The sequence below is a fragment of the Macrotis lagotis genome, chromosome 1 (assembly GCF_037893015.1).
Source record: "Macrotis lagotis isolate mMagLag1 chromosome 1, bilby.v1.9.chrom.fasta, whole genome shotgun sequence".
Taxonomy (NCBI): Eukaryota; Metazoa; Chordata; class Mammalia; order Peramelemorphia; family Peramelidae; genus Macrotis; species Macrotis lagotis.
The window spans coordinates 128,220,239-128,236,813 of record NC_133658.1 but is presented as its reverse complement, the minus strand read 5'-3'; the positions used below and the strand labels follow the sequence as shown (position 1 = coordinate 128,236,813).

The window sequence follows — 16,575 nt, the reverse complement described above, 5'->3', positions numbered from 1 at the left end:
AACCCCAAACTCACTCCTGGCTGAATTCAGATCACTCTGTGTCTCTATTCCCTCTCTTCAAATGCCAACAAATTTCTGTTTTAATCAGGTATTTTTCTTTAGTCTTTTTGAAAGTGACAAATTCTGTGCTTTTCCTGCAACATTTTCCAATTCTGTCACTAAAATGGCAGAGCCTTATTGAGCATCTAAACTAGGGATGGGTTACCAAGGCAACCACAGGAGAGGACTCAAAATTCAATTAATCTGGGAGGTTTTTAGAGGTGAATTAATTAAATGTTTGACCAAATATAACCTGGGGATGATGTTATAAATATCCAAATAGCCCTTGGCAGAAAAAAGGTTCCCCTATTCCAATGCTAATTTTTCTTTCAACAGATGCTAATTTTTCTTTCAAATTATCTTCAAATTCAATTTTTAAAGATCCTGCAGATGTGATTAATGCTTTGTGTAAAAAGTATGATGCAGGTGTATATTTCCAGTTGAGTCTATTTTAGAGCAAATAAAATTGGTCAAATATATTCAGAATAAGGGTTAACCCTTTTCCCCAGAGGGTTTTAACAACCAATGTTGTTCCATACCAAAATTGTTGCCACATCATAAACAAACTGCTATAAAATTGTATACCCCCCAATATTGTTAGGTCAGTCATTTATTTATTTATAAGGTGGTTTATACAATGCTGCTTCCCCTACTCACATTTTTGTGAACCTAATTAACAATGTTACATAAGTAATGCCTGAAGAGGAAAGAATAAAGGTTGTTTAATTATTTAGTTAACTAGATAAGAAGAGATTAAGCTATCTTTTAAGTTTCACTGGTGTGGAACCCACCAGTCACCACAATTGGGTGTAAAAGTAGTCTATCCTTTCTATAGGATAGACTATATGACACTATGAGCTGGAGCAGAAATTGCCATAGGAGTGAATTCATCTAGAAGGTCAGTAGCTGGGTTAGAAAGCAGAGAGGAATCAAGAAGGGAATCTTCCCCAGGGAGATATAGTGAGCAAACAAATTACCAAACATAAAGAACCAATTTGCACAAAAATCACATTCTCAATCTTGATTTAGTGATTTAGAAACTAGCTTCCCTTGTTGGAAGGAGCTTGATACTATATAAGTCAGAACAAAACTTCCAGGTTAACTAGTCTTATCTCCATGACCAATGCTCTAATTTGAGGAGAAACTTCACTAACCTGTTCGGTTGGATGTGACAGAGTCAGTTTGAGATGGGAGGCGCTGGGCCATTGGGGGCTCTAGTCCTGGTATGAGACTTTCAACGGCAACATCAACTTTTCCTTTGGCAGCAGGGTTAAAAAAATCAGAGGAAGTGGAAACAGATTATAGGGAGTCAGAGGGAGACTGAAAAAGCACTAGAGTCACAGTCAGAGCTTTGGGGTTCCAATTCAAGTTCTGCTACTTATTAGCTGGTCAACCTTAAGTGATTTTCCTTTTTGGATTTCAGAATTTGATGACATGGTCTCTAAGGTCCTCCTAAGTTTAAATGCTATAAACCCAAACAGTTAATCCCTGAATAACAAGGGGCCTGGTGTATAGAAGTTTCAGTCAGTGGGGCTGAGAACTATTACAGGAAGAAAAATTTAAGGTATTTGGGAATCTTTAGCCTGAAGAGAGAAGTAGGAATGGAGGACAGTCTCCACTCTTTTTTGAGCTCTTCACTGTTATAGACATTATGTTTTTTATTGTGTATCGCCTTATGTCAGATCTTTTTTTTTTGTTGGTGTGTCTCTCCAATCGGATTATAAATTCCTTGAGTGGAACCTCAGTATCTTTATTAACTTTGTCCTCTTTCACAGCACCTAACATAACACTTTGTGTACTCTATATAACTATGAAGTTGATGGATTTGTAGTTTTAAGATACTACCCCCTTTAAGAATTCTTTTAATTAATTTAAGGATGCATGGTATTGTCCTTTTTTATAGCCAAGCAGTTTGGTGTCTGAAAGGAATAACTGAAATGTTTTAATTGAACAAAATTATTATAATTTGGTTGCAAAATGGACAGAGAATGAACTGTGGTATAAATATAAATAACCCTGAGAAGGATCTAGAGTTATTTCTTTTTGTATGTTTGATGGTTCAAAAACGAAGAGAAAATTTTTATTTATTAAAAACTCTGAGTATAAAAAATACCAGTCAGAAGTTTTGGAGACTATGGAATTGTTGAAGCTCTAGGATATATTAATTCCTATAATCCCTACAATCATTTATATGGCTTAAGAGGTTAAAACTCACAAAACAAAAAATCATGTAATTGTTTAGATATTATGAGATCATTAAATAAGGAAAAGGGGGAATAATTGAGTTTTTACCTCAAAAGTGAAAGGGAAGTCACTGAATAACTGAATAATAATAGCCTTTATTAAAGCTACTGAAAGTCAGAGAGCAGATAAGAGTAGAGAGATGAGAAAGTGAAGACTAAAGAACCAGGAGGGAGGGAAGAAAATGGAAACAGTGGACTCCTGGAGCGGAGAAGTGGCAGATAAAGCGGCTGATGAATAGATGGCTTTAGCTATGGAATTTCTGATTGACTGAGGAAAAACTAGATCTCATTGGATAGGAGGCTTAGCAACAGCTATTGCTCTTGAGTGCCCCAGAGTTTGAGAGAGGTGAAGTCACTCAAACATGCATATAGCTTTCTGCCACCACTTCTAGTTTGAGGGAGAGCAAGACGATTGGCAGCTGTCTACTTGAGAGTTGTTTGGTCAATGCAGCATCCGGGTGAGTAAATGACTTTCTGGGTTTATCTGCATTGCCCAAAGAGAGCCAGTTTAAAGAGTTATATATTTTTCTGGCTTAAAGGGAACTGCTAGCTAAATTAAGAGTATAATACTTTCTCAGCACCCTTTTGTTGGGGGTTTTTAAAGGGTGACTGTAAACTAAAAGAACTTGTAACTACTCCACTGGTTCAAAAACACCAGAAAAGTAGATTTGCTGAGCTGAAAGAGTGGTACAGAGTAGAAGGAGAGCAATTAGTAAAGACAGAGCTTTATGCTGTATACAAATTCCTGAATGGGAAAATATTATCAAAACTTGCTGTCCAAAGTATTAGTTAACTTAAGCATAAGGATGTTCCTCCTTATGTGCTTCCTGGCTGGGTTTCTATAAGTCTGTGACAACTCTCTTCAACAGTTTGGGGAGTGTGACCCTAGTTAATGCATGTCTTTGAGAGTGTCACTGACAGTGAATGGTATAGCACTTAGGTAGGGGCTCAATAACTAAAGTGATTGAGTACAGAGAGTATATTCCCTCCAACAAGAGCACTGGGGGGAAGGGGACATTCTTTAAAATCCAAACTTGCCAGGGTGAGAACAGAATGGAGAAAATGATATAAAAATTGATATTCCCTCCATCTGAATGAGAAGGTACTATGTGGTGATCACCTAAGATCCACCTGTTTTACCTGTTACACACACATACATGAAATCCTCTTCATTTACATAGACTACAGTTAAGAAGTCAGAAACAATAGTGAAATCCACATATCCTTAGTTAACTTGACTAAGCACTATCCCACAGAGAAATTACTTTATCTGGTGACCAAACTATATTTATGGCTTAATATGAGAGCTAAAACACTGAATGATAAAGTCAGAATTAAAAATTTTAAGCCAAGACATTGAACTGAATCTGAGAAGATGAACTATAATAGGGATAAATATAAAGACTTACAGAGGAGGTATGGTGAGACAGCAGTTACTCTGAAAAGGATGTGGAGGATTAGTGGACTGCAAACTCAACATAAATCAACATTGTCGAATGGCAGCCAAGAAAAGTAATGAAACCTTAGGCTGCAGTAATAAAAGTAGGGTATTCAAAATGAGGAACATGACAGATAGTCCAAGTGGATTATGCTCTGATCAAACCACACCTATAGTAATGTGTTTATAGGTGTACACAGACTGAACCAAAATAGACACATTGGTACACATTCTATGCATGCCTATGGTTGGTTTTTGATCCATGGACCACATTTTAGGAAGAACATTGATTAATTAGAGAAAATCCAGAATATCAAACAGTATTAAAATGGCCTTGAGATTAGGTCATGTGAGGTTCAGATTGGTGAAGAAGCTGGAGATGTTAACCTTAGTGAAGAGAAAGTTTGGGGGTGAAGGGTATAGTAATCTTACATTGCATAGATATTTATAAGTATAATTAAAATTATAAAATTAAAAGTTTCTTACATAAAAAAATATTTCATATGTATGTTTGAGGTTGGTAGTACATTTTAACCTAATTTCATAGATGGAGAAACTGAAGCTCATTGACTTGCTAAGATTACACAGTAAATGATGAGCTATTCCATCTATATGCTGCTGCAGTGGCCTTCCATGCTTTATTAGATTGCACCATAGCTCAATAAAAAACTGGGTTTGCTAAGCAGCTTCCTAATTCTTACATAAATGCTTGAAACACAAAGGCATGCACCCCACATTAGGACAGTGACAGAAAGGGAAGAATTTTTTTTCTATTACCATTCACAGCATCTGAAGTGCTACCAAAGGGATCTGCCATAGGTAAGAGATCAGGAAGGAGAAGTGAAGTACTGGGAGATTTGAGCCCCTCGATAAGTTTTTCTGGGTTAGAGAGAAAGGAAGGAGAAAGGAGAAAAATCAATGAGACAACAAAAATAAAACTTGTCATTTTTCATCTTAAAGGTACATCCATTTCTTCACTCAGACTCAAGGGGAAATCCTATCACATAGGAACATCACTTAGAGTAATCCTGAGCAATAATCAATAAGTCAAAAAAAAACAACTTGGTAAAACAAAATAAAATCCACATGTTTCTCTGGTATCAAGCATTAGGATTAATATTCTAATATTCTAGGATTTAGTATTTTAGCAGGCAAGAAAGATTCAGGGGAAAGAAACACTGAGAAGTGAGAGGTACCCAAGATCCTGAGTGGAGAACAAATCACAATGGAAAGAGCTGTTTGGTCTGGAGAACCAAAGATTTGACTGAGGCAGGGAGACAGGGTGTTGAGCTTGTAGTCAGGAAGATCTGAGTTCAAATTCAGTCTCAGACACTTAGTCATTTCTGTGTCTCTGGGCAACTCACTTAACTTCTGTTTGCATCAGTTTCCTCATTTGTGAAATGATAACAATAATAGCACCTACCTTCCAGGGTTGGTATGGGAATCAAATGACTGTTAAAAGTACTTAGCATAATGTCTGAGACACAGTAAGCACTATATAAATGTTAGCTGTCATCATCATCATCATCATCATCATCATCACCATCAAGCTTTGCACAGTGTCTGGCAGAAATCTAGAAATAAAAGTTATAGAAAAGTTCTATCTTTAAGGTATCTATAGGACTGACATATGGAAAAGGAATTATATTTGTTCTGTATTGTTACAGGAGACACAACTTGGGTCAAAGGGTATCAGTTTAAAGGGAAACAGATTTTGGCTCCTTATAGAAAGAACTACCTCAACAGTCAAAAAGGTTCAACAATGGTGCAGGTTATTCATTTCTCATCAGTGAAAATGGCAAAGCAGAGGAAGGATCATTACCATGATCAGGATTCCTGTATCAGGTCAGAGATTGTTTGGAGCAGACAGCCTGAAAATCCAAGCCAGTTCTCAGATTCTATGATTTTAAAACCCACCAAATGTCCATTGGATAGATTTCATTTTCAACCTAAGTCCAAAGGCAATAATTACACAGCATCCTGCCATGTTCATAACATTCAAACTCAGTATTTTGTAGAATCTATTTGAGATAAAATTATAATATTATTGACAATTATATGGTGTTTTATTGTTGTAAAATACTTTAAATCAGTCACTTATTAATTTTTGCTATTCTTGTGCTAAAGTAATAAGAACAGAAATAGGTAATTTAGTTTTGGACAGATCACTGGACTTGAGAGACAGAAGACCTTGATTCAAATCTTTCACCAAGTACAAACTCATTCGGTAAATAGATAAATTACTTAATATTTTTAACTCAGTAAAATGTTGGGAGGCAGGGAATATTTGTATTGGTTACCTCACAAGGTTGATGTCCTAAGGAAAGAACTTTGTAAAACTTAAAAATGTGACTTATTATCTTTCACCGGAATATAACATTTCAGTCAACGAGTAAAAGTAGAAATCCTTTGATCAGAAGCAAAAACAAGAATATATTTGTGATTTTGCAAAGTTTCCAAAGCATTTTTCTTCCTAGAATGCTCAGGAGGGTGATATGGAATAGTGGTGAGAATATATGAAGTGTTCAAATCTGAAGTTTGTTAACTGTATGACTGTGGACAAGTCATGTAACTTCAATAAGCTATTGTTTTCTTATCTATAAAAATGGAGATAAGAATATTTATAGCAATTACTAGGTTATAAGTAAACTTTAAATAAGTGATATTAATGGAATTTGAAACAAGGTTTCTCAAGACTATAAGATTTGAGAGTAAAGAATATCATCCAAATTTTGTCTGGCTGTTTGGAGGAATAATAAAATGTATGGATAAGAAGGACTTGATATAGTAGGAAATTGAACCCTGGAGAAAGGAAATTACTTGTCTCAGGATAATAAGAGTAATCAGGACAGCTTGAAGAAATCTATCAAGTGTATCAAGGCTGGGATGCTTTCAGTAATAATAATGACACCAAACATTTAAAGGTTGAAAAGTACTTTCCTTACATTATCTCATTTGATCCTCAAAACAATCCTGTGAGATAGGTGCTATATTATATCCATTCTACAGATGAAGAAACTGAGGTCAAGAGAAATCAGCTGACTTGCCTATGATCACACATTTGGTAATATTTGAGGCAGGATTCAAACTCATATCTTAACTGATTCCAGATCCAATACTCTAAATGTCTGAGTCACCTTAACTGAAAATAGAACCAATATTTTTGGCTTTTGTATAGAGAGAGTAGGAAGTTGGAGAGTGTCTGTGCAACTTGAGGGGAGTGTTCTCATGAGTCTATGCTAAAGAGATAGAGTTTGATGGGGGAAATCCAAGAGTCCATTGGATAGATTTCATTTTCAAACTAAGTCAAAAGGCAACATTTATACAGCATCCTGCCATGTTCATAACATTCAAGCTCAGTATTTTGAGGAATCTAATTTAGATATAATTATAATATCATTGACACATATATGATAGTCTGGGGAAATCCCTGGTCTACTTGTACTTCATAATCTGAGTTATGCGTTCTGTAAAGGAGAGTTGTAATCTCAGATCAGATTAGCAACTCTGGTTACAACTCATTACAAGTTTGATGTAATGACAAAAAGAATAGAAATGCGATAGAGGAGAGGGTAGAAATACAAAGGGAGAGAAGGAAAAAGGGGAGAGGAAGGAGACAAATAGGGAGAGAGAGGAGGTAGGAGACATAATGGGAAAGGGAGAGAGAATAAGGGAAGGAAATAGAAGAGATAGACAGAAAAAGAGAAAGAGGAGGGAAGGTAGAGAAGAGGAAAGACTGAGAAAAGAAAAGGAAAGGGGGAGAATCACTGAGTTCAAATGTGCTAGCCAAAAGAGGTTCTATCTATGAAATATGCTGGTGAGCCCCAAGTATAAATGAAGGAAGCTTTTAAGCTGTGTGACTCTGAGTTGAGAATAGTAGAAAAAAGACTTAAGAGTCAGAGGATTTGAAGCCTGGCTATTTTTCTTATAACCCTTGGAAAAATCACTTCCTCTTTCTAGTCTGTCTCTCTCCCTTCCACCCTGTAAAACTAGGGGAATGAAATATAGAATCTTTAAGTTTTAAATCTTGTTCTTGTCAATTAAACTCTTAAATCTTATTTTCTTTTTCTGTAAAGTGGAAGAAATAATATTTGCATTGTCAATCTTACAGGATGCTTTAAAGAAAGTTCTATGAACCTTCAGATTGGGAATTGATACAAGACCCGGGAGAACAACTCTGAGAGCAGTGCAGGGAGTGCCCTAATATGAAAGGGTCCTCCCACACTGCACCTGCAATTTACTTGTTGCAGAGTATACAGAAAAAGTTTCTTTCAATTTCATTACAATAAAACATTCTTTTAAGACACTGCAGTCAGCCTGCTTGCAAAAAGGTATCAGCCAAAATCCCTCCAAATGGAAATAATGTTCTTTAGTACACAAGTCAGGGATTGAGCTCTCATAAATTATAATATTCCAATAACTTAAAAGATTTTTGATGTGATTCACGTAGTTCCCTCCCCCCACAGACTTCAGAGGTGGTCTTGAGAGAGACTGTGGGAGAAATGCTCATCACTGTGGAGTCAAGCTAGAGATAAGTCCCTTCCAACATAACTAAGATGGTCTTTGGATTACCAGCTCCAGCCAAGGTCTGACAGACTTGTGTTTCATTTTGAGAACCCAGGGTCACTGCCAAGCTTTGGAAAGGTACAAAAGTGCAACTTTAGAAAACAACAATGATAATGATGATAATGATGATGATGATGACTTATATTTGTAGGTTTTACAAAGTAGCATCTTCACAGTTTGGGAATATAACACTTATTTACCCCTTCTTGTTGGTCCAGACCTGTGATTTCATTGTTGTAAGATCAGCAGTTCATCTAGAACTTATAGTCTAGGGTGACTTGCCCAGGATCTCATAACCAGTTTGTGCCAGAGGTGAAACCACATCATAAATACTTTAATTATTGCCAGAGACACCCATCTAGGAAGTATCAAATACTGTATTTACACTTCTATCTACTGATAACAAGACCAGAGCTTTTTCCACTCCACATCTTAAATGGTTATCTTTGACACAAGGATTACACCGATCAATTCAAGACTGAAAAACCAATCTAAAATCTCTGAACTTATGATTTAAAAGGGCAAATTCCAATAAAATGTCAGTTTGACAAATGCTTTTCCCATCTGAGGGCTGATCAGGGCTGACACAGAAGCCAAAATGCATCCTGGTAAAAGAAAAAAGGGGGGAAAAACAAGTAATGTGATGACCAAATGTTCAAATCAAAATTAGCCCTGTCATGAGCTTGACATTATTTTATTCTTAGAAAAGGAGGAGCAGGTTTAAAAAAATGTCTGGCTACTCTTAGTAGAATGGCAAAGGACAAGAATATATTTTTCTAAATGTGTGTCATTTTCCATTATTCTAAACCAAATTTTGGGCTTTTCTTCCTTTCCCTCTCTTCCTGATTGTAACTTCTTTCCAGTTTTGTTTCTCATATAATTGCAAACTTAGGTTCTGGATAAAAAAAATCCAATGTTTTGAAGAGATTCTTCTGACCAAAAATTCCACCCCCCAACCCCAGAATCCAGACAGAGGCAAGATAGAAGCTAATGGGGAAAGAAGTAAGCCTATAAAATGATTAAGGTCCTGATAAAGAAAGCCAATGCCTCCCAACATCCAATCTTTCAACCTCTTGGGATATCATTAAAAGGTCCTTCATTGGTTTGACTGAATAAGGTTCGTCATTTTTTTTTTTGTTTTTTCCCATATCTCTCCCACTTTCATAGCAATATTCTTCCCTTGTCCTATTTCTGAAATGTATCCCATTGGACAAGAGGTTGGAAAATTGGATGATTGGGAGGCATTGGCTTTCTTTATCAGGAACTTAATCATTTATAGGTTTACTTCTTCCCCATTAGCCTCTATCTTGCCTCTGTCTGGGGGGGGGGGGGAGGAATTTTTCGTCAAAAGAATCTTTCCAACATTGTATTTTTTTATCCAAAACCTAAGTTTGAAATTATATGAGAAATAAAACTGGATAAAGGCCTTAGAATATTTGTTCATTGGTAATTTTTTGCAGACATTATTTATTGTTCATAGGAAGAAAACATCTTTTGGAGGCTTCAGTTTAACCAATTTTATTTAGTATTAGATAGGGGCTTTGCAACTGTTTTAGGCCCTTCAACAACTTTTAGGGGGAACTCCTATATAATTCATGATCTATGGGTTTTAACTTACTGCGGTAAGCATATTTGTAACCAAGGTAGAGGGGAAAAAAACAAAACAGAAAAAAAAATTATCTTAGTTGGGGGAACAGAACAGAACTGTGTTTTTTTTTCTTATGTAGGGAATTCTCAGAGGAAGAAATTCTCTCCCTTACTGTATATCTAAAATTTACGATCTTTAGGAGTCACCTGGGGCATTGAGGAGTTAAATAGCTTGCCACACAGGTAGTATCGTAAGTGGGCCTTTGAACCCGGTATCCTGATGAAAAGGCCCAACTATCCACCATATCCTGTTGCCTCCAAGCATCATTCATTAAAAAAAAATAGTGGAGAAAGGAAAGATTTTTTTTGTCCCTAAGGGAGGGGGGGAAAAGGGATAAAATTTTTGAACTAAGTATCAAAATATCCTCCAGAGAGAGATATGTCTCCCTAAGTCAGGATGCACAAACTGCTTCTAGACTATGTACCACTTCCTTAAGATCATAAAATCATAGAAAGTCAAATCTCAGGATCTTAAAATACAGAATATTAGCTATCAGAAGGAACTTTGGTGACTTAACTGAGTTGTCAATAACCAAGGGAAAATAGGACACTTCTGGATATGAAGGCAAAGGGCACAGATGATGTGATTGAGAGATGCCCCTAAAGGACTCCAGTCACATGACCTCAGGCCAGGTAGTGGACCAAAAATCCCAGTGCTTCAAAGGGGCTACAGGCTAGGTGGAAGGGAATGCACTTAGGATCAAACCAGTTTGAATGTAATTGCAAGTGGGGCTGGGGCCGAGCATCAGAGAAGGGGAGTGTCAAGTTGAGGTGTGGGGGCTTGGTGTTGTGGTATCTGAAACTTGGGTCTCACCCCCTTATGTTGGCTTTGTGCAGAAAGAGTTGAGAGGAAGGCTTGTCCTATGGTTCAAGGGTACTGCCCATATTAGAATGAGGTGAACAGGCAGGGCAGAGCCACACCATCAGTCGACCTTCTTCCTCTTTTCCTATCCCTAGAGACCAGAGCCAGGTTGTGGACATCAGGCATTTATAACACCGCCCTCTTGCTTCCTAGATGAAGAAAATGAAGAAATGTTCTGCTTGACCCCAGAATAGATAATTATGAGCATAGGCTGAAGGTGCCATAAGGCAAACTGAGGTTTGATATGTGCCAGCCACTGAGCTAACCACATTGGGCGACAGGACAAAAATGGGACTGTTCCTGCTATTGAGGAGACATAGAATTACTTCTAAATGGAATGAGCTTACTTGGGAAAGAGTGGGTTCTCCCTCCTGAGAGGTTTTTAAATCAAACAAAGTTGGATGACCACTTGTCAGGTATGCTGCAACAGAAATTATTTTGCATATATGGGTTGGACAAGATGACCACATGAGTTCCTTTCAATGTTGAAATTTTGTTATTTGTCCAAGGATTAGACAGCTTGTTGAGAGGTTAGATTGAGTCAACCAAAGTCTCTTGATTTCCAGAAGTCATTGTTTTTTTCTTTACCATTTTATAGCCTGGAACTGCTATTGGGACTGGGGTTGGTAATGAAGACAAAGTGGGTGAACGTACATAGGTGAGGTGTGTTATTATACCACAAAGTCACTTCAGACACTTCCTTGAAGTATTGTCCTAAGAACAGTACAGTCCCACACTGGTTTTTGTCATTTTCCCCTCCCTCCCTCATCCTTTCATAGATCTCAATTCCCTTCTTGAAACCTTAAAAATTAAGTTTTTGGAAAGCAAAGAGGAAATGGATATCTATCCCCACTTCATCCCGATGTCCCCTCGCAATTTCATTTACCTGGGGCATCAGGTACTGGGAGAGGGATGAAAGGATCAGACACGTTCAGAAGAGGAGGGCTAGTATCCAGACCAAGCACATCTTTCGTTTTTTCAGCTGGAGGGTTGGGTAGTGAGCAGAAAGAAAGAAGGAAAGAAAGAAAGAAAGAAAGAAAGAAAGAAAGAAAGAAAGAAAGAAAGAAAGAAAGAAAGAAAGAAAGAAAGAAAGAAAGAAAGAAAGAAAGAAAAAAGCAGAAAACATCAAGAAGCTATATAAGATTTTCCTGACCAGGAAATTAATTTCCCCAAAAACCAACAAAGCTTCATGAGGTCTAAACTGGAGTAGTAGTGGTAGAAGGGAAGGAGTGAGGAAGGGAGGAAGGACAAAAGGAGAAATCTGTTTGGATTTAAAGGGGAATGGCCCTTCAGTGTTTACAACTGGATGGTGGAATATTTCTGTATGCTAGACATCTTGGTCATCATAACAATATTTGCAGAATATTTACACAGATCCTTGAGTTTCATTCTTCCAGGAGGATTATTAACCCACACAGATCTCTTCCCCTTCTCAAAATTCCCACAGACTTATTCTCTGGATCACCCATTTTGATATTTAACTATCTTTTATTTCCATATTCACAGATGCTTGATTTTACTGATGTGATCACAACTCCTTCTCTAATCATAGATGGCCTCATATAATTGTCTATCATATAAGTTTCCTATGATTATCTGCTTCCCAAGTAAGGAATATCTCCCCAAGAAGACTATTAACACCTTGAGATCATGTCTTATAGTGGACTACATCAGAGAGGAAAAATACTTTTGAATGAATTGACTTCTCAAAGCAGCAGGATATCTTTACTGTACTGTTTACAATCATATTAAAATATAACAGTTGACCACCAAGAATTTATTAAGTACCTATTGTCTTCTAGACACTGTAATAAGTGCTGGGGTTACAAAGAAAAGCAAAGACAATTCTGCTTCTTGTTGCTGAGGAGATACCATGCAAATCACTATAGACATATGAGATATGTACAAGATAAATTGGAAATAATAAATGGGGGAAGGTAGAGAATCAAGAAAGGATTCTGATAGAGAGTGGGATTTTGGCTGAGACTTGGAGAAAACCAGGAGATAGAAATGAGGGGAGAGAATTCAAGGACTGGGGGACAGTCAGTGAAAATGCTTGGAGTAAGGAGAGGGAATGTCTTGTGAAGAACAGGAAGAAGACCAGTGCCAGGAGCTGGGGTATGTTTCAAAAGTGAGACAAACATGTAAATTCATAAAATTTGGAGGCATATAGATCTTAAAAACAATATAATATTATATATATATTTAATATCCATGTTTTATTATATTTTTATTGTTAAATATTTCCCAATTATATCATAATCTATTTTGGGCTGCTGAATTTAGGATGTCTTACATGCCACATGTGTTTGTCATTTCTGCCTTAATCCATGATCTAGTCATAGTAGTTTGTTTCTTAACTACTTTAATCATCTAGTCATTTGGAATCCATACATTTGTTTGGTTTTTTAAAAATTACATACATACATATACATATATATATACATATATACATATACATATACATATATATATATATATATATATATATATATATATTTAGTTTTTGCAAGGCAAATGGGGTTAAGTGGCTTGCCCAAGGCCACACAGCTAGGTAATTATTAAGTGTCTGAGACTGGATTTGAACCCAGGTACTCCTGACTCCATGGCTATCATCTACTGTGCCACCTAGCTGCCCCTAAAAATTATATTTTTAAATGGTTTTCTTGGTATTTTATTTTATGAAATTGAAAAACATTATTTAGGTAAGATATAAAAAAAAAAGGTTAAGACCCTCTTAATCCAACTCTACCATGTCTTTAAAAGTGAAATGATCCAGAAGCTGTTAATCACCTAAGTTCACCCAGATCATTTGTCACAGTATAAGGTGCAAAACCTAGACTCTCAGATTTTAACACTACATTTTTTTTGCTTTCATAGGAACTATGGAAAGGATTTTAGAGGTCTTCTAGTTCACAGTTCACTTTATAAACAAGAACTAGACTTACTCAAAGTCATAGAGGGAGTTATGTGGCAAAGCATAATAGATGAACCCATATCTTTTTTTTTTAACGTTTTTGCAAGGCAAATGGGGTTAAGTGGCTTGCCCAAAGCCACACAGCTAGGTAATTATTAAGTGTCTGAGACTGGATTTGAACCCAGGTCCTCCTGACTCCAGGGCCGGTGCTTTATCCACTGTGCCACCTAGCTGTCCCTGAACCCATTATCTTCTGATTTTAAACCTGGAACTTTCCCCCCCATACCACAGTGTCTCCCCTGCCATTAGCATCTCTCTGTGTCTTTATTAGAAAAGGATAGACATTTTGTTAATTTGAAAATGAAATCAGGGAATTCAGTAGTCAGAAGGCAGGACTGGTTTTAGCCACCATCCTCAGCCTGCCAAAAACCTGAAAATTCATATCTATATCTCCTTTTCAATTTGTACAAGAAAAGGGTATTTAAAAGAATCTTGTTAAAAGTTTGGGCTTGTTCCCTTCCTTGGCAATTGTTCAAGGCTTTAGTAAAAGTCTGTGCCTGTGAGATTTTCACAGTCTTATTTCCTGTATTTGAAGGCAAATAAATATCTTCCTTGGCCAAAGGATGACAGTGTGACAATCAAGAATTATGAATGTTTGAAACTTAGTTATGCAACTTTTAATTGCAACTATCTGCAGAACTAATCTATATTAATTGGTGATGCCTATTCTTTCTGGAAAGCAACTTTTATATATTTATATATACTATATATAAATATATAAAAATATGTATATTATTTATATGCTTAATGGGAGATAGATGGCCTGTCTCAGTAATAATAATAATAATGATAATAATGATAATGATGATGATGATGATGATGATAGCTAACATTTCTACAACACTTACCATATGTTATGGGCTGTGCTTTAAATATTATCGCCTTTGACTCCTGGGAGGTAGGTATTATTATTTTCCCCATTCTACAGATAGCACAAGCTTGTTCACTTATGGGCCAGGCTGTAGAGAAGAATTCTAGTTCAAGAATGGACTGGACTGGATGGTCCTCTCAGGTCCTTATGATTATAGGATTTTGTGTGTGTGTTTCTTAATATATATTTAAATATTAAAAAGTTGGAATTAAACTTAAAAAGAAAAAAAAAACATGTGGTATAGATTCTGGGTTCAACCATTTAATGATTCCATAGCAAATTGTTTTGAAAGCTTCTTAGATTTTTAGTGTCTTTGTAATGGTCAAATACAAGAATTGAGGGTCTGAAGATGCACTAATGGGTTGACATTTTGCCTTCTGTTCTTCTGAAGTAAGTCTTTGAAATCTGTATTCTGATGCATTTCTTAGGTAAAGAAAGGAGATTCATAGGATCAATACTTTTCATGCCCCTCAAATAACATGTTGGCCTCAGAGGAAGTCAAAGTTTTTGAGAGAATGGTGGCCAATGTACAGCTCTAGAGATGCTGGGGTTTCTTCGGAGTTTCATGCACAGCCCTTGAAGCAAGTGCAAAGAAATAAAAAATTTCAAAACAAAATAAGCTATCAAAAATCATATCTAAATGAATACATGGATAATCATTTCTATTCAGCAGAATTAAATGAATTAGAAAATTGGAGAAAAAATGACTGTGGTCCATTAACTAGAAAAAAACTTATTATTTACCCTTGGATAGGTTTTGCTACTCACATTTTAGATCTTTGAAATATATTTTACTACTTTTTTTTAGAGAGGGGGGAAAAAAGTCAATGATTGAGATTCTATGAAAGCAAATCACCAAGGGCAGGAACTATTTTTGTCCCTTTTTACTCTCCCACAACCTATTCTAAGTACCTAATACAGTACCTGGTACTGTACCTAATAGGTAAGAATCAAAAAATATTTATTGATGGTGCCATTTGATATGCTTCTACTCACTTTCTCTTAGAATAGTTCTTCCCTCTTGGTTTTTATTTTAATTGGTACTCTTTGAATCAGTTTGCTTTTCAATTTAATTTAGTCTGATTCAGCTCAAGTCAACAACAAAGTGCTACATACAAGATGGTGTACTAATCATAAGAGATACAGAAACAAAATTGCTCTCAAGGAACTTATATTCTTGTGGGGGACTACAATGCATATACAGAAATAATTTTCAAGAGGGAGAGAATATTAACAACTGGAAGGGGGAGGGGAATCAAGAAAGGCTTCATGTAAATTATATACAAATTAAATCTTAAAGGAAGCCTGGGGATTTTAAGAGGTGGCAGGGAGGATGGAATATACAGAAATAGGGGCCTAACCTGTGCACCATCATGGGGGTAGGAAATGGAATGCTGCAAGCATATCAATTTTCCTCTTAAATAAAGTGAATTGGGAGCACACCTAAGGCTGGAGTGAAGTAAGGAGCAAATATAAGTACCAAAAAAAAAAAAAGTATTCTAAATTCCATTAGAGTAACACTATATTATTTATGCATCTGTTCTTTAACTTGGTTTTAATTCTTTTTGAATTTTGAAAAAGACATTTATTTAGTGAAAATTTCTATCTGCTCATTTTCTAATTGAGCACCCAACTACAATACCCTAATCCTGTTCTGAGCATACTCTAGAACAACAAGAACGTGCCCAGCATTTTTGTGGTTAAAAACCTACAATGCTCATTGGCTAAAGTACTAGGATTAATTGGTAGAAAGGAAGAAAGCATACCCCATAAAAAGGGGATGAGGTGGAGGGCATGGGAAATCACAATTAGAAGACACTACTACTCACTCACTCTTCCCCACACTTCACCTCCATTTCAAGTAGAAAGTGGGTAGAGAGGATATCAGCTGATGGCTGACCAGATGAGGGCACTGTCTCTAAGAAGCAAAGA

At 36.4% G+C, this 16,575-nt stretch overlaps 1 protein-coding gene across 14 annotated transcripts in view; it reads right to left on the bottom strand.

Annotated features, from left to right (window-relative positions):
* Positions 1–16,575, bottom strand: part of AAK1 (AP2 associated kinase 1) — a 322,133-nt gene that overhangs the window by 32,208 nt on the left and 273,350 nt on the right. For 6 of the 14 annotated variants that reach the window (XM_074207796.1, XM_074207788.1, XM_074207778.1 and 3 more), the window contains 2 exons: positions 4,498–4,599; positions 1,194–1,295 (listed from right to left, as the gene is read on the bottom strand). The exons of 3 other annotated variants lie outside the window; for them this stretch is intronic. In XM_074207796.1, coding sequence (XP_074063897.1) covers positions 1,194–1,295; positions 4,498–4,599 — 204 coding nt within the window. 5 more of the 14 variants (XM_074207856.1, XM_074207832.1, XM_074207841.1 and 2 more) reach the window with 5 other exon arrangements.